Source organism: Lissotriton helveticus, chromosome 4_1 (assembly GCF_964261635.1).
Source record: "Lissotriton helveticus chromosome 4_1, aLisHel1.1, whole genome shotgun sequence".
NCBI lineage: Eukaryota > Metazoa > Chordata > Amphibia > Caudata > Salamandridae > Lissotriton > Lissotriton helveticus.
In genome coordinates, this window is record NC_136063.1 from 1390852132 (window position 1) to 1390879610 (window position 27479).

Consider the following 27479-nt stretch of genomic DNA (forward strand, 5'->3'; position numbering starts at 1 on the left):
CCAAACTTTTGGGAGAAGGAAATAGAAATAGGAACGCAGGGTCATCGGAATGGGGGCAACACCATGGCTTGGAAAAGGTGATCAACAAGTTACCTGTCAGTGCCTCAATAAATGGCAGAAGGAGTTCTGAATAAGTTTGCCCTGGCAGGAGGACTTTAGTCAACACAATAATTATAACCTCAAAGATGGGGAGCTGGAGGTCAGGAACTTCTGCCACCCTACGCATCATCATGGTGTAGCAGGTGGATTCCTCAGTGACTGGGCCAGGGGGCGAGATAACACCCGATTAAGGGGAGGCACTGAGATCGCTGGCCTCCTACAAGTCTTGTACCAACTGTCCTCATAATCGTTGTCCCAGTTCATGTCGAAAAGAAAGTGTAATGTGTGTGATTTCCTTTGTGGAGGAGGCAAATCATCTGGGGAAGCGATGGCACAATAATTGTCTAGTGCAGAGTCATTCGAGGTCGTCCCAGTACCGCTTCAGACTAGGAGAATCCTATTGGTATCGCCTCATTCAGCATCAATGGATTCAACACTAGCATTGAAGTTTCAGGAGCTGGCATGGACCGTGGCAACAGAGGTAGAGCTGTAATTGGAGCATGTCTTGGAGGGTCCAATTGGTACTGTGGGAGAACCCACAGGCAGTAATCCAGATACAAGGCCTCTCAGGAGTTGGCTACGATCCAAAAAGTCAGAGTACGGCCTTGCGAAACTCTTTGGTCTGTTAAGAAGTGGGAGATGTCCCCTGAAACTCGATAAGCTCCAAAGTTGGTAGACTCAGGGTGTGAGATCCCTGGTGCCACCCCCACGACTTCTCGAGTGAAAGCAAGTGGGGCCGAGCCCCACTTGCTCTATTTATTAGATGTAGCGGACGATTTACATATGGACGAAGACAGGCCTTTGGAGAGGCTTTGCCGACTTCTGAAGGGAGAAAGGTACTGAACCTTCGGACCGGTATGGTTCATCACGGGGACGTATTATGCTCAGCATTGTAGAGTTTTACCTCGGGGTCATAGATGGCCTTTGGATTCATTGATGCGCACAGGCATATCAGACAGTGACCATCCCTACAGGGCTTAAAATCAGTTGCTTTTGGGGGAAGCATTCCCTTACACACTGTGAATTTTCAAAAGAAATTAAGAGACACACGACTCTGAAAGACATAAAGTAGTTCTGGATCTGCGTCTGGTGGCGCAGAAAGAAAAGAACTCAAGTCAGTGCGTAGAAGTGGTGCCTGTTTAAGCCAATCATTTGTGGAGCGGGACGGCTAACTACCGGCGCACATAGGTACGACTGAAAAGTTCCTGTATCCAGTCTGATGCTTGGGGAATGTTCTAAAGGTGAAGAATCTGCGGCAAGTCTATCTGAATGAAGATCAAATCAGCTGTGCATTCCGGAATAGAGATGTTCGATCATCCACAGATGGGGGACACATATAGGTTCACCAAATATTCCGCTCAGTCAGCCATGTCTCAGAGTTAAGTGCTCTTATCTCCAACAACAGAAGGTCAATATCTGTTATTAGCTTGTTACAGAGTAGTGTGATTTATCAACCCAAGTGAAAGCTGTACTGTAGGCTATAAAACAACAGTGCAGCTCTCTTTTGTAAGCCAGAACAGCTTGAGCAAGAAGATTCAATGTTGTGACATTACCTGCTAGAGAGACGGCCCTCAAAGCCATTGTGAATGCGTTGCACTGGGTCCTTAGATTCAATTGGGTCCTAAGAGTCAATCCACTCATCGAGATCTAAAAAGAGTGATGTTGGAAACCGGCTATTTCTGGTAGGCCAAGGCTGATGCCAAAGCCAGGCAGAAACCACCATTCCAGTCAGGGCAAGGAAGTCACACGCCAAGATAACCCCTGCTCACCCTCTAGGTAGCATGGCGCGAGCAGTCTAGGCTAAACTCGGAGGCGATGTGTAAAGCATTTGCGTCAGCGCACAACAGCAACAACATACTAGGTACACCACAAAAGAGACTCCACACAAGGTTATATTAAAATAACTTTTGTATTGTCAAAACATATCAGATAGAAATTACACATGTACATTGTGCCAACTGGCACGGCAATATTCACAAGGGATTATTTACAAGACAGGGCCACATGGGCCACTGTCTGAATCAACACTTTGCAGATATAGAAATACTTGTCAGAAATTAGAATAAAAGTATATAAACTTCACTGTAACACAAAGTAACAGTTATAGATCACATCCAGTAACTACTGGGAACAGGTAAGTACCACCTACGCAACCCTAAACTCCTTGGGAGACTGTCACGCAGGGGACCAGGACCTCACTAGGACCACCTGTACTAAAAGAACAACCACCCAAGTATCACACAGCATTTAGGGGTCTAAGAAAGAACACGTTACTCATGATGCAATAAACCTACATTCAGAGGAGTAGAAAAGACAACCACCTAAGAATAAACACATTTAGGGGTATAAACCAGAACACCTTACCCATGATGCATGAACACATTCAGAGGAGTAATAAAGAGAAACACATGAGGCCTAAAGCATTCAGAGGTGTTAAGAATAAAGCACATGATGCAGTAAAATACATTCAGAGGTACCAGAATAATACAGTAGCGCAATAGTCACATGATGTCTAAAAACATTCAGAGGTGCAGGAATAAGACATGATGCAAGAAATCACATTCAGAGGTGCAAGAACCATACAATTGCGCAAAACCTACATAAGCCACCACCTGTGGCAGTCCCTAGGCCAACTGGCCTTGTTGGGGCTCAGACGCCCTGAGTCTCAATGTCAGGGGCCTAAACGATGCAGGGGCCCACTACTTGCTGGGCCCCTGGGAACACTCACAAGGGCCTAAACGTAGCAGCTGGCACTAAGTGCTGCGCAGCTGGTACCAGAAGCTGTGGCAGGGCTCTCAGTAGCCCCTAGAACGAATCTGCGCCACCTGAGCCACACAGGCTCTAAAACAAACACTGCGCACGTTGGAGCCACACAGGCCCTGGCCAACACGGGTCAAACGTTGGAGCCACACTGGCTCTAAAGCAACACACCCCCTGGAGCCTCCCTGGACACGAGCTTCTCCCAGGCAGGAGGGGACGGGCACCGACAATATGCCCCGACGCCCCTACTTATCTAACATGGCCCCCAAGAGCCTCAACAGGCTCTGAACACGACTTAGGGCAGTTGGAGTCCCTCACGGGGGACTCGAGTCAAGAAAACGCCCTCCTGAGCCTCAACAGGCTCACCAAACAACATGCGGGCACGAGCCTCTCACAGGGCTCCAAGTAATATGCCCCGCGATCGTCGGGGCGGCCCTCTGCCAAGCGGGGCCGCCCAAAGCATCCTCGCTCCGTTGGGGTCCCTCACGGGGGACTCTGGCACAAATACTGCCCCCGGGTTGTGGGAGCCTCTACAGGCTCTGCGCGACGTTGGGGCGGCCCACTGCCATCGGGGGCCGCCCTGCATACACCAGCGTCTTAAGGCCGGTCAAACGCCCGCACCCCACTCACCGGTCTCCTGAGGCGGCGGCTGCACGCGGGGGCTCTCTGCTCCTGCCGCCGGAGCCCCGCCTGCTCCTCCAGACGGCAGCTCCTCCCGCCGGCCTCGATGTGGCGGCTTCCACTGGCGGCGGGGGAATCTCCGGTCTCCCTCTGCACACGGGAGACCGGCAACAACAACCCAGAGCTTCCCCCAGGCAGGGGGAAGCGGGAACAGCCCTCTCTCGGCCACCATGCGTCCTTCCTCCTCTTCGGCTCCCCACCACGTCACGCAGCTTCCAGGAGTCAGCCAACCACAGCGCGGCTCCTGGACCAGGCTCCCGTCCAAGGACCAATCAGAGCACGGCTCTCCTCGGGTCCCGGCCAATCCGGTCGCGGCCCCTTCGTGGTTGTTTTCTCCACGGCAGATCGAGGTGGGCACTCGTAAATAATTAAATAAATACGGGCAAGAAGCCTCAGCGCGTCCAGCGCTATAAGTGAGCATAAAAGCGCTCCTAAGCGCTAGGAAGTCCAGAGAAAGCGCTCTCAACAGGAAAAGGCAGCCTCTCCATGCTGCCACGGTCCCAGAGCCTCCCAGGGGTAAAGCCAAGTCCCCTCCTCAGCCCAGGCAGGGCAGAGGGGTCCCCCAGGAGTCCAGGCATCCAGGAGCTGGGCAGCACCCACCCCTGGTCGATTCAACTCCAGAGAAAGAAGAACGATTTGGGAAAGGGAACAGCCCCTTCTTATCCACAGAAACAGCTTTGAAGTCTTTAGAAGTCTTTGTGTGAGCGAGCCCTAAGCTCTGGGTGTATCTGGTTTCCCTCTCCTGTCAGCCTCAGGTCAGAGGTGACAGGGGGCCATCGGGAGGGAGAGTCATCCAGGGTGGGCCGACAGACACAGCCTGGCACCACCAGAGCTCTTTCCACTCCCCCCTAACAGCAGATGGGGGGCCTTTCATCTACGGCTTGACTCAGACCCCCTCCTCCAGACAGTCCATCTACCAACAGGCCCAGGCATGCCTGGGCCAGGCCCATCAGCCAATCACGTGCTAGCAGACTCACTACACAATTATGCCAACTTCTAAAAGTGGCGCTTCTGGACTAGATACAGCCATGCCGCATACACCATTCTGCAGCATTCATTCTCACGAGTTCATACATATCAAACTCGCCCCTGCACTCCCCATGCATCAGGAATCTACCATGTGCATACATATTCCCCATTCATTCCTATGGGAGGGCAGGTCACTCACCATCCATACACAGAAAGCACACGCACTTTACACTGTACCACAGTGAAAAATTGCGCAGAGGCCTACAATCACCAATCCAGGTTCCAAAAACAGGCTAGGAAAAAGCAAAAAGTAACGGGGTAAACCTGCCCAAAGGACCGGGTCCAACAAGTGACTTAGCAAACCGCCTGCTTTATGTCTCCAGATAGGTGAAATCTTTAAGTGCTAGCAATTGTTCTAGCTCCTTTCTTACGGTTTTGGATCAGAATACTTCCAATTCAAGTTGCGGAAAACATCTTTAGTAGCCAAACAAGATTCTTTGCCTCAAACTTGAAGTTTAACTTTAGTAGCTAATTGTTAGGACCTGTGCTGTAAGTGACATTATAGAAGGTCCACAATGGCCTCTACAGACCACTCGATTTTTACCCACAAATCTGTCACACAGGTGACTCCATTACCTTAAAGTGAAGTGATACAAGTACTCCACAATCAAGAAAAAAATTGCCACAAGGCACTTACAGATAATCCACAAAGCAGTATCCAGAGAGTCACACATGATAGTTTACATATCTAACAAGACAGAAGCCAACACCGGAGCATCAACGATTCTAGCACTCTCACCCTCATGGATCAAATGCTTACAGTGTAATTAGGACACATCAAGTGCATGAGAGATGACCCATTTAAGATTGGCACCACCCACTGAACATTAAGAAGAGGCTTTGCAGATGGCACATTGACTTTGTGCAGGGGCGGCCTTAGGCATGTGCAAGCTGTGCACCTGCACCGGGCCACCAAACCCCAGGGGCCACCACGCCAATATATATCCTTAATATATTAATCCTCTGAGGATGGATATATATTTGCGTGGCGGCCCGTGGCAGGGATTTGGCGGTCTCCGGCACTGTTCCACTTCCAAACACCCTGACCCCCCCCTCTTCACTGGTCTCCGCGATCCGCCCCACCCGGACCCCCTCTTCCGTCGCCACCTACCTACGCTCCGTGCCCAGGGCCGGCATGAGCCTAGAGCCGCCCCTGCGACAATCTTTGAAGAGTGAGAAAGAAGGCAAAAAGCTCTTTCAGCAGCAGGGTTTCCAGCCCTATTCTAAATGTCTAATATGCAGTCTGGAGCAGTTGAGACAAGCTGAGAAGTAATGAGAAGGTGTGTGTCTCTGAGCGTCTCACGTAGGCTAATTTACTTCAGAAAAGGTAGTGCAAATGGAAGTTCTCTGAGGCACAATGAAAAGGATGTCCAAAGGCTTTGATTATTGAGCACTTGTCTCCACCAATGTTGCTACAGGGTCATATGGTTGCAGTAATGTCATATTATAACTCATTCACAATGTCCCCTTCTCTCTACTACAAGAAAGGGATCCAGATAAAGAAATACAGGCAGGTGGCTTTGGGAAAGTAGGACTATGTATAAGACCCTACGTAAGAAGGGGAATATGTGTCACCTGCCTATGGTATAGGATGAGCGCAGGGCGTCTCTCCGGAAGCAGCGGATATCTCAAGCGGGTAGCGGAAAGAATTAATAACACAAGCATCAGATAATGTTAAAAAAAAATAAGATATCAAAAAATGCATTCTACAAAAATATTTTTCTCCCCAAAGCCTGCAGGTAAATTACCAAACCAAGTTCCACAGCTAAGAGATTTTGGAAATACCGGAATGAAAAACATTGGTTATTAGAATAATATACATTTGTTCGGTGAGAATTCACCTAATTAAAACATGCTATTCGCTTTCTGGGAATCCCATAACAAGAAAATAGAGGATAGTTAGTCCAAAGGAAGAGTGCATCTGTCCATACAGATAAATGGTAGCAGCCAATGCTTACATATGCCGACATTGTGGCTACATCATGTTTCTAAATTCAAAGAAAGGAGTCTGGGTTTGGCTGTGAGTCTTTACTTACAAAACATCGATTAATGTTTAGGCTAATTTCACATTAACATTACATTGTTACTGAAAAATTCTATACATACATTGCAGTAACAAAGAAGCATATGTCCTCCTTCTATGGGATGCAAAACGAAAGGGTAAAGCTTTTTGGTTCTTGCCAAACAATCTGGGATGACATCACTGCCTGCCTTTCAGAAACGATTCTGCAGAGGTGGAGCACATGTTATCATTGGCACAGGGCGCAGCTTAATAACAGCTCCACATTGTAATTCATCCTGGCTTTATCCACCTTGGAAGGTCGCAAAGCGGACTTCGCCTGGAGTGGAATGTGTGAACCCAACACCTGAGGGAATGGAACTGTAAAGGCGGCCAGTCTGCTACTGAGGCAGGCAAGCAACGCTATCTAGCTTCTGGATGGTCGAGACACGTCACCAGCGGACGGTAGTCAATTCCTCCTGCAAAGCTTGCAGGACATCATTCGTAATTTGCTTGCAACTACAAGAAGGAAGCCAGAGATCTGGGTTAGCCCAAACCAATTCCACACTCCTAGGTCACTGGCATTTTCAGTGCCTAATTTGAGCCGGTGGATTCCGGTGCTCGGCACCGGCACTTAATTGTCACCACCTCCACTTCTGACAGTTTGCCACATAGTGGAGCTGTTTGCCTAATTTACAGATCAGCACGACAGCAGGTGTTTATTAATACAGTATAGATTCAAAATGACTAACACCTACGTCCCAAGCTATTTCTATAGCCACACTAGTAGGAGTGTTGTGGTTAGAAGTTGTGTAGGTGCTGTCAATGGCAGCGATGTCAGGGGCAATGAGTGGTGCAATCTGCAGTGGCCTCCTGGTCAGGGCCCTGGCACTTACATTTCACCACCATCTCTCACCTTCAGCAAAGCCAGATTTTCTTTTGTAAGCATATTTGCCCCTGCTGATAGCGCCCTAGGCCATGGCTTTTCTTAGACTTAATCCTGCCCGAGATAAAATACTGCACCATCTACCTCTCATATCAATTCTACCCGCAGGGGTTTGGAGAGACATACCACTACATAAAACCGAATTTCTCATTTTTACAGTCAACATGTGTTAGAAATGGGGGTCTCTAGTTGGCGAGGGTTTGCACCTTTGTCCAAATTGGGACCCTCCTTCCTTCTCAGGATAAGGGAGTTACACTCCTAAAATAACCCTTGCTCCTTGGTCGCTTGGCACGACCAGTCAGGCTTATCTTAGAAGCAGTGTGTAAAGCATTTGTACATAACCAACAGTAATACAGGGTAAGCCCTACAAAAGGTCACCAAACCAGTTTAGAAAAATATCTAATATTTTGATATACTTAAGACAAGACCAAAAACAATAAAAATCCACAATACAGTACTTCAAAATCTTCACTTATCAAAATATGCTTTAAAAATAGTTCCTTGATGTCGATAGCTCTGTCCGGGGCTATCACGGCGCTGTGAGCAAACAAATCCAAACGGTTCTGGCTGACCGTGGCGTCGCGGGCAAGCTACGGTGTCAGGAAGACCCGCAAACAGTACCTTTTAGAACTGCAGGGTGTTGATGACCTCTCGTTGAGCTTCCGAAAACACGGCGTCCGCAGGCGTCTGTTCCGGAGGTCGGTGCAGGAGTCAGAAGGGCCCTCGAAGTCACACGCATTACAGGTCTATCTCCTCTCTGATGGAGTCAGGAGCGCTGATGTCGGCAGGGGTCGTGTGCTGCGGTGCGAAGTGCAGCGGTGCGGTGCCCTCAGGTCGCGGTGCGAGAAGCGGCACTGTGGCGGCATCAGATGGCGTCGTCGGTGAGACCAGGGTTGCGGTGCAGGATGAAGGCAGTGCAAGCAGCCCCATCGCGTTGCTGAAGCATTGTCGTCAGCTGACGTACTGGAGTCGATGGCGCCGGCAGGCCAATCATGTGGTGCAGGATAAGGATGATGTGTTGTGTAACTATACGAGCCTTCGAACCACGGTGCAAGAAGCGGCATCGACTGCGGCGTGGAGCGGCAGCGTCCGGGATACCAGGGCGTCGTCATGAAGCGAGGTGGTGCAGAGTTCGGTGCCCACAGGTCACGGTGCGAGCAAAGGCTCGGTGGCGGCATCAACAGGCGTCCTCGGTGAGTCCAGGGTCGCGGTGTGGCGGTGCCCTCTACGGTGCCAAGGCGTCATCGCGAAGCGGTGCCCACAGGTCGCGGGGCGAGCAGCGGCTCGGTGGTGGCGTCGGCAAGCATCATCGGTAAGACCAGAGTCGCGGTGCGGCATTGTTCCCTGAGGTGCCTTCAGGGACACGGAATCGGCAGCGGCGTCGTAGACGTCTTTGAGTTGCTTTTCTTCTGTTGCAGCACAAAACACGCAGTCCCCAGTGTTGAGGGCAGAAGAGCTTGAAGTCTTTGCTGTTCCTGAGACTTCTTGAACCGGGGGCAAGCTCTACCTCTAGCCCTTGGAGGAACTCACAAAAGTAGATTGCAAAAAGTTCAGTCCAGTCCTTTCACTGTCCAAGACAGAAGCAGCCACTGCAGGCCAACACAGCAAAGCACACAGCAAAGTGGTAGTCCCTCCTCACAGCTTCTCCAGCTCTTCTCCTTGGCAGTCTTCTTGATCCAAAAGAATCCTAAAGTTCAGAAGTCTTGGCCCAAATATTTATATCCCCAACTGATTTGATCTCTTAAGCAGAGAGTGTCTGTGCCCAGCCAGAACCAGTTGTGCCTTCTCTGGTGTTATTTCCTGGCAGGAGGTGGAGACGGCATTGTTAGAGGCAGACCAGGCCCTTTGAGGTGCAAGGACATCTCCTTCCCCTCCCCCATTGCAGCCCAGGTCTATTCAGCCCTTTCCCGACCCTACCTAAACTATCTGGAGCTACTCCTGCTCCCCAGCCTTCTGTCATCCAAAACCCAGACAGGCAAACCACATTCCAGCAGAGGCACACGGGATGACTGAGGAAGAAAATACCTACTTTCTAAAAGTGGTATTTTCAAACACAGAATGTAAACATCACCTTCACTAAAAGATGCATCTTTAGATTCTGAGTTCAGGCATACTACACTTTATTTTCCCACCTAGTTTCTAGGGCCAGTTATGTTTATGAGATGTTATAAACAAATTTCCCATTCTGTCCTATGGGGAACAGTAGTCTTACCTTAGTGAAAAACGAAATAGGCTGTAATTTACTATCAGGACATGCCACACACACCAGGGCATGTCCTACCTTTCACATACACTGCACCCTGCCCACAGAGGTACCTTGGGCCTACCTTAGGGGTGACTGACATGCAGAAAAGGGAAGGTTTAGGGCCTGGCAAGTGGGTGCACTCGCCAAGTCGACATGCCAGTTACAAACTGCACCCAGACTCTGAGTTACCTTTTTAGGGCTACCACGTGGGTGGCACAATCAGTGCTGCAGGCCCACTAGTAGCATTTGATTTACAGGCCCTGGCACACTCAGTGCACTTTACTAGGGACTAACAAGTTAATCAAATACCCAATCCTGGAAACACCAATCCATAACACAATTTACCACAGGAGCACCTGCACTTTACCACTGATCAGCAGTGAGAAAAGTGCACAGAAACACTACGCCAGCAAAAAACAAAGCAAAAACTCAGGGGAAACATGCCAAAAGATGCCAAGTCTAACAACATGCATTAAAACAAACTTCGATCCTTAATCCCATGCATTAAATGTGGTATATTGCTAGGCCAAACTCTTGCTGTGTGCAAGCCAAATAAAACAAACCACAGGGCCAATAAAGGATTCGTCGGAAAAAAGTATAGAGAAGATGGAGGCTACCTCCCTGTGCTGAAAACTGAGCAAGCCCCCACCCCCGCTCCACCAACTGTAACATAAATAAGTAAAACAAATACAAACAAGGAGTTTCTTTGACTGGAAAGGACGTTGAGCAGGTCTGGCGCTCTAACCACATATGCATCTAATTACGCTCACTCAGCAGCGACTGTTGTGATCAGCAGTTTCACTGCTGGAGTGAGGACAGTGGGTGACTGCACAGCTCAACTCAGCAGGGTCAACAAAAATGCCTTCTGTCACAGAAATACATCAGGCCTACAGATAATGTTCTATGCCAGTGGTTCATAATCTTTTGACATCTGTGGACCACGTATGAATCACAACTCTAAGCCAGGGACCCCATCCTAGGCCTTTTCTTTTATTTGAACCTCAAACTAATACACACAAATATAGAGAGTGGTATAAATCCAATACATACACACATTAAGAAATATTTTATTTAATTTTCAAACAAAAAAATTATAAGATTATAAAAATTGAAGTTTTTCTGGGAGGGGTTCAGCTTTTCGAAATCTTTCATTTTTAAAAGACAACGTGATATGCTAAACTTTTGCACATCGCTGTCTTTTTTTGTTGCTCATAATGCAATGTGCTCTTTGCAGACACAAACAAGTGCTTTAACTGAGGTCAGCAAACCTATTTCCTAGATTTTGTTTGTTGTACTTGTGCTGTTCCAACTAATCAAGCTAAGGATACCAACGTAATTTTTAGTCTTCAATTTCCAATACCTTCACAATTACACCTTTTCAATTTTATATTTTTCCTTTTATGAATATATTCACTTTATTGATCTGCGAATATAATTTAATTTTCTGACCGGTTGCGACCCCCGACTAAGCATCGCGGACTGCAGACCCCAAGTTAAAAACCACTGTTCTACACAAAACACACCAAAAACAAGAACCGAGGACTGCGTTAAATTCCATGCAAGACTCAGACGACTTTTGTAGCACCTTACAGATAGGTGTATGCAGGCAGGACCGGCTATTGGCAGGACTCAGGGCCACGGCGCCTACAGTTAAAGGAGGAATACACACAGCGGACCGCCCAAGCTGCCTGGGATATTGCTTTCATTCCAGGCTACTGGTTCAGTTCATTACCTCCAGGGTGTGTATACAATCTTGTTTTATTTACTTTCGTTAGCCTCTCTCCGACCCCCTCTCTCCCAATCACCCTTCCTTCTCCGATGCCACCTCCCATGGACTCTCACCTCCAGTTTAGCAACTGAATAAGTGATTACAATCAGGGGGCAAAAGTGTGTTAACATGCTGGTCACTGCTCTGAGGTATTCAGCCAGGACGTGACCTGTGAACACAAAAGGGCACCCCACTAGGATCACCAATGGGAGGGAGCAAATGGGAAAGGGGTGAAAGAAGAGGAGGATCAGGATGGGTGCCAAATTCAGTTTCGCCCAGGGGGCTGTCTGACGAAAGGACGGCCCTGTAAGTAGGGTTAAACACTACATGGGAATATTCAGGTTTATAACCTAATCCCATACTATAAACATTTTTTAAACTAACCCCTTTATTTGCTTTCAATATTTTTCCTATATTTTCCCTCTTTAACACTGACCTGGGAAGAGAGCCATTTTCCTTTCAGGGTCTGTGGCTTAACCTCAGTCGAGGGGACATGGAGTCAGTGGAAAAGGATTAAGGCAGTTGAGGCACTAAATAATTATTTTGCAGAGTTAGGAGTAAAAGGAAGGAGGTTGACTTGTTGCTCTGAATTATTCCCATTTGATCATGTGCACCAACACATCACCAGTGAACGGCGTAGTTGTGTCTTGAACAGCCAATGGTGACAAACCAACGACTCACAACATTCTTCAGATTCGCTCTCCAATTTATGCCAGCATCATTCTTTCAATGACTGACGTCTGGGACAATTTAGAAATTCAAAAGGAGCCAACTGCGTTCCTATACAGACTTACCACTATTCACAGTACTCCTGAGCTTACTATCACATAAAGATCTGGCATTTCACATGAGATCAAACGTTATTTGCAGTAGAAAGTCAGGTATGACAAAAAATGGAGAAGCCGAAAAAAGGTTAGATGCTTCAGATATATTGACTGAGGCACTGAGATTTACACCCCTGGATGCAAGAAGTTCGTATACCTTTTTTACAGCCTCCCAGTATTCTAAAACCTCCACTAAACACAAAATTACTCGCCACATACACAACAAAACAAGAGTCATAAACATTGCAGGCTAAATGAAACGTACAGAATAAAACAATTTTTATCAAAAAATCTTGTTTATTACAAATTCTTGTGTTGGTTGTACAAGACCAAGAGATCCTCTCAGGCTAAGACTTGTCTCTGCTACTAAGCAAGTTTTTTTAGGGGCTATACAGGTGGCAAAGCATTGGGTGCCACAATGGTGAACCACTTTGGAGAGAAATGCGTAAGTCATTAAAAAGATACTAGAGTTGTCTATAACCTCAAAGTCATACTATTGGGAGTGAAGCAAGTGAATGCATAACTTTTTCAGTACACAGTGTGGATAAGGTTGAAGACCCCAGTAAATATAGTTGGCAATGAAAACCTGAAAATGTATGCCAACAAGAGCAACACATTGATTGATTCATATTTTGTTTTGTTATTAATCCCAGTGATTAAACGTATCCCCTCAGCTTCTGAAAGAGTTGGCGTCTCAAACTGCTCCAAGAAATGCCGTCTGTGACCTACGAGTTAGAAAATCCTGATGTTAACTTTTTATTTTATTTTATTGTATATAGGAGATAAAGAACATCTGGGCGATCTACAGGCTCTAGAATGTCACTAGGTTCAGACAATAGATATTGGATCCTGACAGTTCAATTATCTGCCTTTCTACGTTTACTCTAGCAAGCCATGAATCGCCTGGACCAGTATTTGATGCTCACAGGTCTCACAATACACCATTTCCAAAGGAAATAAACATAGAGTGGAGCTCTAAATGACACACATGTCAAAGAGTGACATTTAATGCACTTGAGTTTTATAACTTTTGCATCTTGGACCCCTAATTCTAAAAGTCTATAAGTGTCAATGTTTTGCTGTGCTATTTGGTGCAAAAAATAAAAATTAAATTATAGCCTCGTGATTGGCTGGGGGCCTGGGTGCCTCCGGTGTTGCAGAGTGAGGACAGAGGAGAGGTGTGCTGTGGTGGCAATGGTACATTTAAATATTGTTTTTAATCTAATTCCCGCCTCCCCACTCCCGTTCCGAAGCAATCGCCATTGCACATGACGTAAACTGAAGCGTACTCGGTTTTTTTTATTAAAAAAAAAAATATGCAAATTTTATATAATCAACTAAAATGTAGAACCAGACAAATATGAATTATGTATCTGCTGCTGAAAGTGGAGGCTAGCTCGACAAAACCTAACAACCCTAACATCTAGGAAAATCATACTGTGGTCTGACAAAACCAATGATTTATAACACAATATCGGATATACAAAGAATGAGATCATTTCTGTTACAAAAAAAGTACTTAATTTGCCTATATTATATAATTACTCCATAGTCTCAGCCACCCCGTGTAGGGTTACTATTTACCAACCTTAACTGTGATACAACCCACCCACTGGCTAGCTATGGCAACAAAGTTCAACGGAGTACTGATACAGCTAATGCATGCACCTGGATAGCAGTTGTCGCCTTTTAGAGGCTTGTAGGCACTGTTAACGTTAAGCTGCCTTTTGCCGCCTCCCTGTTTTCTATCATCTTTCTGTGGCAGACACCCACAGTTTGGAAATTTGAGGGAGCCAGGAAGTAGGAACAGCACTTTCTATATGGTGCCCTCAGTACTCTTGTTTTGTAAGCTTTCTACTAATTTTCTCGACACCCTCTACCCTACTCATCTGCCACCATTCAAATCCTTTTTTCTAAAAAGGGAGCTGGAGAAGATGCAAAAAGTGACCCCCGTGCAGTAACCAAGCGCATGCACTGACCAACACATCCCGCTGCACCAGCTGTGCAAAGCACTGTTAGAGTATATCCATGCACATTTGCTATGCAACTAGGGCAAAACACTGTTTCAATAGGTTCCTGAACAGTTTCTGACCACAAAAGGAGGTAGTTGGAGACTTCCCCACCAGTTTAGGGACATCATACAATCAATGGACTACGGTTAATAGAGCTGCCATAAAGGTAACTACTTTTCACATCTGATGTTATCCAATCGAAAACAAAAAGGGACATACAATTATAAGAAACCACAGCTTGCCCAAAAACCTGTTTGCATCGTAATATTTAAGTCTGCAATCTGTGCACGGACGCACTGCCAAGAACTTACAAAAACAATTCCCTCTTCTTTCCAAACCACAGATTTCCATCATCTGTTCCTAAGATTGCAGGAAAAACACAATGTCCTGGATTCACACGGCTTGAGCAGGCTATCTGGTCATTTTTCTTTGAAAAGAAAATGACTTAATTTCCATTTCCAATGAATGCAATAAATAAATAACTGCGTTTGCATTAAAATGCCATTCCAAGGCAAATTTACATACAAAATATTTTCCAGGGCCCTGAGAATTAACGTAATGCCTCTGGCAAACTCCACTGCTGACACAAACTACCCTTTTAATTGGTGACTATCAGAAAAAGAATGATATGTTTTCGGTACGACTACAGGATTACAAGTTATCATTGAAAGGCGTGTAAAAGAACCTCCATGAAATAAAGGAAGGTGGTTTGTGGAACAGACAACCTTTTCACTCAGCTTGCGCGGTAATTCAAAACTAGCCATTCCTTCGGCTGTCAATTACACAAATACATGCGAGTAAAACTACATTATGATGGGGTGGGTGGAATTTTTTGGCCCCATCCAAATATGCCCAATCTTCCCTCTTACACTCACTGTTCAATCATGTTTACATAGGTACCCCCAACCCTTTTCCATTTCGCTAATGAACTCGAAAAGCATGGGTCCGCTAATCCAAATTAGATAGGTTAATGGTGCCATAATGTTTATCATTCCTATGTTACGACTGGCTGCTAAGAGATTCAGACAACATCCACCACAGGACAATCTCCCCCCTCCCAATCCCCCCCCTTGCATAACAGCTCCTCTTGAGCTCATGACCACTGCGCTTGTGTGCTTCCATCCGCCATTCAGCAGGAGCCAAACGGCCTCCATCACACGACCACTCACAACATGTATGTCATTTATTTCACAAGGACAAATGGAGCAACTGACTTCGAACTCCAGCGGGTGCTAATGGGGGGTGCACTATTTGAGGTTGACAATGTGTAACCATGTTCTCAAGAGTTCACATTTGATCCAAAGCCTGTTAAGCTTCTTCAAATATGGCCCCTATCGCTCTTCAGAGAGAGCACTAGAGCAATCCTGCAGTTGGATTTCATGGAAACTGTGCTTTCAGATTGCTGCTGTAGTCAACTCTTTTACCCACCCTCTATGATGCTCACCAGGTACTTCAGCAGAAGTGAGTGTTAGCCTCCACTTTCACAGGGAATCCAGACAGTGGAAGTTCGCGGAATGCGGGAGAAGGGAAAACATCCTGGAAAATAGTTTCAATCACAAAATCTGTATGGCCATTACTGCCTCACCATGTTGTGCATTATGCACCTGTAGCTCCTCTCCCTTGTCTGCTTGTTGTCACAGAAGGGACTGAGTGGAGCTCTAGCAGATGACTGCCTCAACCTCCTCCCATCTTCTCACAACGTAGCTATATTTATGTTGCCGGTAGCAAGCAGACTAAGGTTTTGTAGTGTGCAGAAGACAGAGTATGGGCAATAGAGCTGACCAATCACTGGACATCTGTTGGCACAGAATTAACCAATGTCCTCTGGAGGAGCTCTATAATGTAGAAGTACTTACCATTAACACTAGATAATGCCACTATCATTTGTTCACAATGGGTTTAGGCCCAGATCTCTGTACTGGGGTGAATGTATGACATTGTTCTTCATTCTGTCCATCAACTGTTGTTTTTGCATTTGTCACCCCGAGTGGTATGGGTATGCCCAGACGTGGGTCCAGTGCTCTCCATGCCACTGGAATCAAGCTATCCCGGCTGAAGAGGGGTGAAGCCCCGAAACCGGTCCTACGATGCTTGTTTCCAGTCTAGGAAGAACCTGGCTTGGCAGTTCGGGCTGGACTGTTCCAAGAGGCACAGGGTCAAGACTGGTTTGCATATGGCTGGGTTCAAACTGGAATGGCATGGTGAGCAAACAAACGATGGATTTAGGCCCAGATCTCTGGACTGGGGAGAATGTATGACATTGGTCTTCATTCTGTCCATCAACTGTTGTTTTTGCATTTGTCACCCGAGTGGTACGGGTATGCCCAGACGTGGGTCCCGTGCTCTCCATGCCACAGAAATCAGCTATCCTGGTCGACATCCTTCGTGGGACAGCTCAAATCTAGCGCCTGGTCATTGTTGACACCTCCTGGTCCTTGTGGCTGAAGATTCAAGCTTCACCTTCACCTGAAATCACCCAACATCTGTGGGCATTCAACTATCGTACCCCTGGTCACTGGCTAGTGACCCAGACTCGGTCCCCTCTGCTTTCAGGTTCTTCTCATCCTCGATCCAGGCATGGATCACTCCGGACACTTTCCACTTGGTCGCCAGCAGCACTTTGAAGCAGATCACCACTGAAAACGACGACGAAACCCGACATCAAAAGACACAGATGCACCCGGCTTCCCTGGCTGAGGTAACTCGACTACTCCGGTGGTCACGTGGGTGATGACTCTAGAACCCACCAGTTCTAAACGGGTTTGCTCCAAGTCCTCTTCTAAGTGTCCTTTTTCTTTAAAATTCCAATCGCGACTTAACACATAGAAGTTAATTGTGATTCGCGGCTGTGTTTAGACACTGCATGGTTTCCCGTGGGTCCCCTGTGTCACTACCTTGGGTGGTTCCTGCTGGCCCCAGCAGTTCTGAAGGCTCTAGACCTTGAAACTATGCAAGTTGTGGTTCTTATACCACTTTATTGATATATGGTTTGGTACACCCCTAGGGCTCAACATATATTGTGCTAATTTACTGTGTGCTATTAAGTTTATTGAATGTGCTTTTGCCTCTAGCCTCATAAAGAGAATAGTGGGATGTGTTTAGAATAAATACATATATTTTAAATATATACCTGGTGTGGTTCTCCTTTCATTTGGTCATTCACGAGATTATAGACTGGTAAAACAACCTGCTTTACATTCCTCCAAGACTTAGCCTGAAGGCTGCTCTCCACAGCTACCACTAGGATATCTTTCTATAAAGGTTGTCTTTAACCTACCATCAATAAAGGACTGGTGCAAGGTACCCACTAGAATAGTCGACAGCATATGCCAGGCCAACTTCTCACACTTTCCATCAACTGTTGTTTTTGCATTTGTCACCCCGAGTGGGACGGGTATGCCCAGACGTGAGTCCCGTGCTCTCCATGCCACTGGAATCAAGCTATCCTGGCTGAAGAGGGATGAAACCCCAAAACCGGTCGTAGTATGCTTGTTTCCAGTCGAGGGAGGACCTGGCTTGGCAGTTCAGACTGGACTGTTCCCATGAGGCACAGGGTCAAGACTGATATGCATATGGCTGGGTTCAAACTGGAATGGCATGGTGAGCAAAAAAACGATGGATTTAGGCCAAGATCTCTGTACTGGGGAGAATGTATAACATTGTTCAGCATTCTGTCCATCAACTGTTGTTTTTGCATGTCACCATGCTTGCTATACAGCAAATAAATGAGTAAAACGTACGAAACAACTGCCCAGAGATGCCCTAGTTGTTGAGAGGTAAATGCAGCAGAACGTTGGCATGTTTCAATGCCCCTCCTTAATGTCGCACTGGTCCTGCATTAAGGAATATCTACCATTAATGAGTGGGGGCTGAAGAAGGAATAGATTCAAACTTGACCGCTTTTGGGGGGAGTAGGACAGGCACAGCCCCTTAGTAGGTCCCTTGCTCTGGAAAGCAATTGTAACTGCAAAGTTGACTACTGCAAAGCGCTGGTGTGCAAAATTCACAAAGCGAACTCCCATGTAAGTAAGGATCTTCATACTGCCACAGCTACACTCTAACCTTTTCGGTCCTTTGGTGTTTGGCTTTTTTACCTGACCTTTTTCTACTTTATTTTCAGCTGCAACAGTACATCAGAGCAGGTTCAATTCGCCAAAAAGGGCGGAAGTCTAAAGATTAAGCTAAAGCTACTGTCAATCGCTGAGATAACGCATCTCCAAGCCTTTGTCTCAGCTGGCTGAAAGCTATATGATGATATGAAAAAAGGGACAGCGAAGCTCACAAAAAGTGTTACCTAATCAAGTAATCAATTTGGGCTACTATGGTCACCCAATTTGCCATTGAATGCAGACACTTCGCACAAAAAGCACAAGGGGGGTATCCCCTTTAAAAGAGAAAAACAAAATAGAATTACAGAACTAACAAGCATTTACAATGCAACGGTTTCGCCTTTGCAAAAGTTAGAGCTATTGGCATTGTAAATGACAAAATTGTCATTTATGTGTTGGTTTTGAAAACGGATAAAAATGGCATTGTCATTTACAATGCCAATAGCTTAATCTCTCGCAAATGCCACACACAGACCCACACCTACACACACACACAGACCGACACCTACACACACACAGAGCCCCCCCACACACACAGAGCCCGCCCCCCACACACACAGAGCCACACATAGCATGTGGGTGGATAAAATGAGGCCCTCATTTGGGCCACGGTTGTCTCTGCGGACACATATGGCTGGCTTCCACACTCTTGGCTGCTTTTTGTCTTAATATTTAGATGTTTATGGTAGATGGTGTAAAACCGATATGGGACCCTTTGAAGTTGATTTTCTGAGGCTCACTATTGTGCTCTACGCAGGTGAGGGGGGCGCAGGTGAGGGGGGCGCAGGTGAGGGGGCGCAGTGAGGGGGGGTGCAGGTGAGGCGGGGCTTTGTTGAGGGGGTGGCGCAGGTGAGGGGGGCGCAGGTGAGGCGCCAGCCAGGAAAGGGTGGCTCGGTCCAGCCCTGCTTTCATGCTCCAGTAACGAGGTCGTTGGCGAGGTTGGGGGCGCAGGGCTCATCATCATCACAGAACGAGGGAGGAAGAGAGAAAGACGGAAACGGACTCCCGCGGTGCGCATCACCACCAAAATAACATATGAAAGAGGCCATTTTACGAGTCATTAAAACACAGCGAGGGAGCGAGAGGAGGGGAGGGAAAGAAGAAGACGGTGCAAGGGAGAGAGCCTGGACAGAGAGAGGCGGGGGAGGCGGTGGGGGAGAGGTAAGGAGAGATACAGTGAAGAGGTCCGGGAAGGAAGAAACAGACGAGGGGGCAGAGTTAGATTGGATGTCGAGGAGGGGGGGTGGCGGGGGGGCCGGGAAAAGCAGAAGGGGGCATTTTATGGGTCATTAAATTCAAAGGGGAGACTGAAGAAAAGACAATATTGGATTTAAAATGAGAGAAGGGCGTGTAGTGAAGGGGAAAGAGATAACATGGCAGAGAGTAGACCGGAGACAGTTTAGAGAGGCGGAGAAAAGAGTCAGGGAGAGGCCGACAGTATGGCAGGACTTTGCATCTGACCTGGTTTCCCCTCTGTGCGTCATCTTACGTGCTAGCATTACACAATCTCCTTGGATACAGCAGGTTTGGACTGGGAGGAGTCACGTACATTGCCGTCAAAGCAATTTTATTAAACACGGAACGAGAAATGGGCCTCGTTATTAACGTCATGGGGACTACATTGTACAAAAAAAGCAAGTAACAGCAACATTGGAATCTTCAAAAGAAAGGGTCCCACTGGAGACTGCGCGAGGAAGTAATCCCGTGAAGTCTGTAGCAAGCACTGGGAATTGCCAGATTATGGGGGCGCCGTGCAACAGGGCAGCATTCCAAACTAATGGGACTACAGAGAGCGCGAGGCACTGCAAGATTGAGGTGACTACAGAAAGCACGAGGAAACGTCAGACTCCTGTGGATAAATGGAGTGTGTGCAGCATGAGGATATGTGAAACCGAGGACTGTGCAGCATAAGGAGATGTGAGACCAAGGACTGGGTGCAGCGTAAGGAGATGTGAGACCGAGGACTGGGTACAGCATAAGGATTTGACACAGAGGATTGTGTGCCGCATAAGGAGATGGGAGACCGAGGACTAGGTGCAATATAAGAACGTGAAAGCAACTGAAGTAGAGGAGTCGACAAACACAGACAGTGAGAGAGCCGCGCGGGCACACGGACAGCAGGAGGGGGGGCGGGCACACGGACAGCGGGAGGGGGGGCGGGCACACGGACAGCGGGAGCAGGCACACGGACAGCAGGAGGGGGGGGAGCGGGCACACGGACAGCAGGAGGGGGGGCGGGCGGGCACACGGACAGCGGGAGGGGGGCAGGCGGGCACACGGACAGCGGGAGGGTGGTCAGGAAACAGCCAGCGGGACAGGGACAAGACGAACAATGAACACAAACATCGGTGGTAAAAAAAAAAAAAAGTACACGCCCACAGTGGCCACGTCTTTATGACGTTGCGGAGAGGAAAAGAATCGGCGGGAACGCCAACGAATCGCCTCTCAGAATGACGGACGCCTCTCTCTTCCAATGGCTAGCCTCCATTTATGGAGCTAGCCAATGGAAGACAGAGGCGGGAATAAGCCACATACTTGGAAACAAAAGTTTTTCGCCTGCGCGAAACGCTGCTTGCGCAGCTGTTCGCAGGCGAAACCTAAAAAGGTTAATTAAATAGCTAGTGGTTGTTGAAGGCACTTCAATTCCACATACTGCATTTGTGTATAGCTTTAACTAAACGTTAATGTTGTTAATATCAGTTCGTAGTTCCTGGTACAGAATTTGATGATCTAACCAGAAGACACATCTTAATATACCAACTAAGATCTGTGTGTGTTGCATATACATTCCACCTTCTCCAAGCACCGATGGTCTATAAAGGAGCGCACACACCACCCCCCACACCAAGCGAGACTTCACAAACACCAGCCACGTGTTTTAAAAGACATGAACGAAGTGAAAGCCAGGATGTGTCTTCTGGTGTGGGACTGGATGGGAGGAGGGAGCTCTAGGACAACCAGCACAGGGGTGGCAGAGGAAAGCTCAGCAGCTGACCGATGAAAAGGACCAGATAAGTAGCTCTCTGTGCAGTTCTGTTGTGGTGGGGAGGGGATTTATGTCTTTCAGGGGCAACCACAGAGTGGGCAGCTGGCTTGGACCTTTGCTGCCGGCACCGCATGGAGATGCGCATTTGTTCCTGGAGATGGTGGCACAAGTGCAAGCCTCTTGATGGGGGCAGTTCTCTCCTGAGCTGCTTGCCCCACTGCCTGGCGGTAGATGCTAGCAACCATGCAGGGGCAAAATTACAGCTCTCTGGTATGGCTGCCATCTTCCTGCTGCCTACTTCTGAGACTTTAAACGCAATATTACAGTTTCCTCTCAGTTATTAAACCAGCGCTGACACGAGGCACCTTCCCCTACAGTTATGTTACTGCTCAACATGTCTCTAATGGCTTACAACATTTTGGGTTTTAAGATCTGCTGACAGCTCCTTGTCAGGGGCAGGCAGCAAGAATGTACTGTGAATTTGTGAAAATTATGTGTTGGCTACTTGGCCTGTCTATACTGGCATCTGTGATCATTTCAGACGTGAACAACGAGGAATGAAGGAAGGGAAACAGTTGATTGTGGATTATGTTCATACATGAAAAGGATAAACGAGAAAGGAGAGAAGGCGAGAGTTCAATTCAGAATAGTGGGATAAGATTAAAGGGGACAGAAAAAAATCAAATATATTGAGGAAAATATAATGAAGAAAAAGGAGACGAAGGAAAAATATGATAGGAGGACACTAGTGAAAAATGTGTAAAAGTTAAGAGCACAGTACCTTAGAAAGGAGCGACACAGTGTGTAAGAAAGAGAAGCAGTATAGTAGTACATTTGTACAGTAGAGATAAGAGCATAGAGAGGAAAAAAGGGGGAAAGTGAGAAGAAGGGAGAGTAGGTAAGTAGTGGAAGATGTGCAAAGGAGCAGATAGGAATAAGGAACGAGCAAGGAATGAGACATGTGTGAATGGGAAGATAGCAGAGAGGGGAACCAGTGGATAAGACACAGGAGCCCCTAGTGTAGTGAGATGTGCAAACGGTAAGGATTCTGAGCGAAGGGTGGTGGGGTAATGTGGCAATAGGGAACACAGGTGTGTCGATGAAACTTTGCTAGAAGTTGGAGGAGGGCAAAAGTAATGGTGCAAGAGAGAACTGATGAGGAGAGGTTCAAAATTGGAGGAGGGGGTAAACGTGACTATGGAGGTATAAGGAAAGTGGTGCATGGGGAATGACCTAAGTCTGCGACAAAGCACATACTGAAGCAAGTGCCCGAAGATGGGGGAGTTTAGAATGAGTTGGAGAAACAAATCTTTGGTGCGGATTCTGGTAGGCTGTGTGGCGCACTCGCTTTACACAGTAAGTTGTTGCATGTTTTCACCACATACAGCTTTGGCTGCAGGGCACACAGACTCATTCTTTCATATTTTCTATCGTTTGCTTCTTTTGCCTCGTTTTTTGGAACTTTCAGTTTCTATTGCAAGTGCTTTTATACCAAATTTACTTTTTTCTCACAATATCTGTTTTTGCATTACCATTCTACTGTAATCCTCCTCACAGCTCACCCAAATACCAGCTTTATTGATAACAACAGAAACGCATGCAAGGGTTGTGAACTAGCTTGTCTGCTATACAGAAGAGAAAATGTGCTGGCAGGAGGACGGAAGAGGAGCAGCCGCAGACAAACATCAGCGGCATGGGGAACTCGGGTACCACGGTCTGACAGTCGTCACTGTATGGTTAATATGAGGGAACACTTAAAGGCTAGACAGAATAATGTGTGACGGCCTTTGGAAAAATGTTACCGTAACAGGCTAGTATTGGCACTGAAGTATGGAAAATTGGCCCCTGTGCGGTGTCGGGATTATTGAATTATGTTGTTAGTTTATGGTTTTAACGTATTTCATTGTGTTTTTATTCAGGTTTTTTTAATTATTATATTGTCAGCATTTAGTCTTGGTAGCTCAACATGTATCACCATCGCCTGCCTTTACGTCAGTGCCAGATGAGGCTGTTAAAAATACTTTGGAAACAGAAGAATTAACTTTTTTGTAAAGTGGTTGATGACCATTATGAGGATTAGTCCTTGATCTATGCAAAACTGGTCATCACAGCCTAGGGGTGGAGGATAGAAGAACGCTCAACCGCCTTATAGATTAAGGTTGCCAGAGGACTCCGCGTCACCACGGACGCAAAGCTCCAGAAGTGTGCTTTTCTCTTCCAAATCACAGTTTTGTGTGTTAAGTCAATTTGAAAAATAAAAGGGAAGTAGGTCAATAGCCCAAGAAGGTCTCAGGTTGCCCAGGACTACAATATTGCGCCCTAAGTGACATGAAGTCAAATGGTTACCTTATTAGAGACATAAAATTGGGGATTGTAATGGTAATGTTGTAGAGGACTATGAAACTTCCATAACGATGTCTGAAAGATTTTTGCTGCAAGTGTGAATGTTGCGCTGCCAAGGCTCATGCTTTTCAAGAGACGCTAGAGTGAGAAAAGCGAGATAGTTAGTTGCCTACCTATCTTATGGGGGACTTGCAATAAAGTTTAACTATTGGGGATTCACAGACTTAAGTCATACCCGTGGGATTTACACACAAATGTTTATTGAACAAATCATTGCAGGCACTGGACATAACCAAAGAGAAATGCAAAAAAAGGGAGGAGGAGGAGTTAGAGAACTCACATAACAGCATTTGCAATTTGGTACACCAAGGTAGGTTTGGGGAGAAAACAAGTGCCTTGCGAAATAGATTCTGATCAGAAATGTAATTGAATCAGCAGCCCTAGACTAGATTATGATAATTCATGAACGTTTAAGGGAGATCAAGTCAACCAATCTAGAGGGAAGTATCAAGACAAGTACACAAGAGGACAGTAAGGCAGTTTCTAGAAAGGGAAGAAAGTTCTTTATAGGAAGTCAGTCCCACTATGGTGAGATATGGAGGACAAAGGTCAGGCACCCCATGAGGTTAGAAAGGTAATGAGGGGCATCAGGATACCTATCTAGGGAGCTATGGGGGATGTAAGTGGAGTCAAGCACGCTACGGCACTGTGGAAATCAAGGAGCCTGTGGGGAAGCAGAGCTAAATCTTGGGAGAAGTCACAAAGGGATCCCTTAGGTGGAGTTTAGGGATCCTGGGGAAGTTGGAGTCAAGCTTTCTGGAGAAAAAAATAGGCCAGCCTAAGGCAGGAAGTCGGGGTCCCTATTTACGGAGGAAAGAAGGGTGAGGAATGTAATGCAGCAAGGGAATTATGAACCCAAATAGGTTTGGGAGAAAGCACTCTATGATCCTTAAGGGTGGCATGCACCTTATTTCGATTTCCAGGGACCATATTTTGGGACTGAGTTGTTTCTACAGGATTAAGACTAAAGCTGATTTGCATATGGTTTGTCATTGTTTGTAATGAGCAGGCAGCCCCATAATAACAATGGATTGAAAAGCGACCATGAGAAATTAGCAGTGGCCGAGAATAAGTTGAGCATTCCTCCCATTTTGTTTTTCTCAAGGTTGCACCAGTATTCACTGCAGCATGGGGTATTGCAAATGGACACAATTTTGAGGTAGCAGAATATTTCGGCACTTACGGCAATGCTTTTCAAACACGAATGCAATCGTTTGGTGGGAAGCTGTACCCGTTAAAATTGTTACCCACTTCTGGTCCCACCGAGGAGTATGACCTAAATCAAATTACGGAACACCTAATTAAATGGACCTCAATGTTATCGTAGCAAACAAAAGTATTGTGTAGCTTATGAAAGTATAAAAACCACAGTACTTTGTGGGAGGTCTTTAATATTCGTACAAATGCAAAAAGAAAAATTGATGGACGGAGATCTGGGCCTAAATCCATCGTCTTTTTGCTCACCACACCACCCCAGTTAGGACCTAGACATATGCAAATCAGTCTTTATCCTGCTCCCCATGGGAACAGTCCAGCCAGAAATGCCAAGACAGGCACTTCCTTGACCGGAAACAAATATCGTAGGACTGGTTTTGGGGTATCACCCGTCACCAGCTAGAATACCTTGAATCCATGGTGAGCACAGGACCTACGTCTGGGCTACTTGAGGTGACAAATGCAAAAAGAACAACTGATGGATTGAATGCTGAACAATGCCACAGATCATCCCCAGAAGAGATCTGGGCCTAACCACCTCAGGGAAGGCCTGGTCTGGCAGTTCGAGCTGGACTATACCCATGGGGAGCCGGGACCAAGACTGATTTGCATATGGCTAGGTCCAAACTTGGTGCTGTGGTGAGAAAGAAAAGGATTGATTAAATCCAGATCTGTGACTAGGGTGATTGTTTGATGTGTTCAGCACTCAATCCAGTATCTGTTCTTTTCACTTTTAATATTCGTACAGCATCATCCACATATCTATACTTTCTTGACTGCAATCAGACTATTCAACCTAGCTAAAATAGTAGTTATGGAACCCAAGTTCCATTGGTTTATCAAGATCTCCAATTAAAGCACTTAATCACTTTTCAGGAAATATAATGCAGAAAAGGACAACATTATGGTTTTAACATAAACCCTTATGTTTTTATAAGAGCAGTTAATAAATATGTTGTGATTTATACTTTTTAGACCAATAATTCAGCACGCTACCATGACTTTGTGATGAAGGTGATTACAGAACAGTCTTCACACAGCTCATCTGCTTGGGATAAAATATATGTTGCGAGCCCCACCCCCCACTCCCAAAAAACATAATAACTAGCAGATTGTAGGATTCGGCCCGAGGGAATATTTGGCAAATCAAATCTGAGTAGTTTACCTTTAACACTGTCAACAGCACACTGTGTTATTAAAAAAACACATTTATCCTGCTGCCTGCACCCCCACCAACAAAAGAAATTGAACTGCAATGAAATCAGGGAACAGGGAAATTATTGTATTTCCTTAAAGGACACTGTTGAGAATCCCTGAGGGGGTTTTCCCTCCCTCATTCCCTCCTTCACTTTAGAATTAAACTGGGAAGAAGCCGCGCACCATTCCTGCAAAAAATGAAATTGAATTCTTAGGCAGCACTGAATATTTTATGAGCAAATTTGAAAAAAGCTTACCCTGTATTGATGGAAATGATTTCTATCAGTGGGTTCTTCCTAATCTTTGGCAAATCCAATCGCACTCCCCCCAGCCGCTTTCCATTATCCTTCTTTTGACCCAGCAGCCTCACCGAGTGACCTTCAAACCAAGCACATAAAATACATGTACACACATAAGTCACAGCACTTGCCTGTAATGCATTTTTTCTTGTCAAACATATTAAAGCTGGCACTTAACTATTTTAAACATTGCAGAATGGCAGTATGAGGGGGGACAAGAGGTTCATGTTTTAGCATGTTTTTAAGAGATCACCATACAACAGGCACGAGCAGTAGTTTTATTGTCACGTGCCTCCTGCGGGCCTATTCTTCTTCTTAATGGCCGCAGTATAAACAGATTTCTCTTTAATTACATAACCTTCATGTCTACAGCGTCAAGTAGGTAATTACAGCAAGTAAAGTTAGCAGTGATTGCTAGTTAGGAGTCCAATTTACCAATAACATTGCTCCTTGGTTTTGAAGCCCTGCTTTTGTGTTCACGTTTAGAAGTTGTCATACTAGTTCGCCACAAAGCAGTAGGGCAGAAGTCGTAGGGATTTTTAAAAAACCCTCCACCCTCACCCAAGCAGAGCACTAGTCACTCATTTTCTCAGGCTCAGTAGACCTTCATTCCTGGACGGTGTCTGGCCTCACATAATAAGACTGGCTGCACTTAAAGAAATCAGAGTGGCACGACTCAGCTGCAAGTGACGACAGGGTCGGCCTTAGGCATGTGCAAGCTGTGCACCTGCACAGGGCAGCCAAACCCCAGGGTCACCACGCCAATATATATCCTTAATATAATAATCCTCTGAGGATGGATACATATTTGCGTGGCGGCCCCTGGCAGTGATTTGGCGCCCTCTGGCTCTGTTCCACTTCCAAACACCCTGACAACCCCCCCCCCCCACCCACCCACCCTTCACTG

General features: G+C 46.4%; 1 protein-coding gene across 1 annotated transcript in view; it reads right to left on the reverse strand.

Moving 5' to 3' along the window:
• The window catches only part of CDKAL1 (CDKAL1 threonylcarbamoyladenosine tRNA methylthiotransferase), a 2471408-nt gene that overhangs the window by 1333522 nt on the left and 1110407 nt on the right, over positions 1-27479 (reverse strand). The window contains exon 7 of the mRNA XM_078687932.1: positions 26531-26651. Within this exon, the coding sequence (XP_078544058.1) occupies positions 26531-26651 (121 nt within the window). The remainder of the gene's footprint in view (positions 1-26530; positions 26652-27479) is intronic.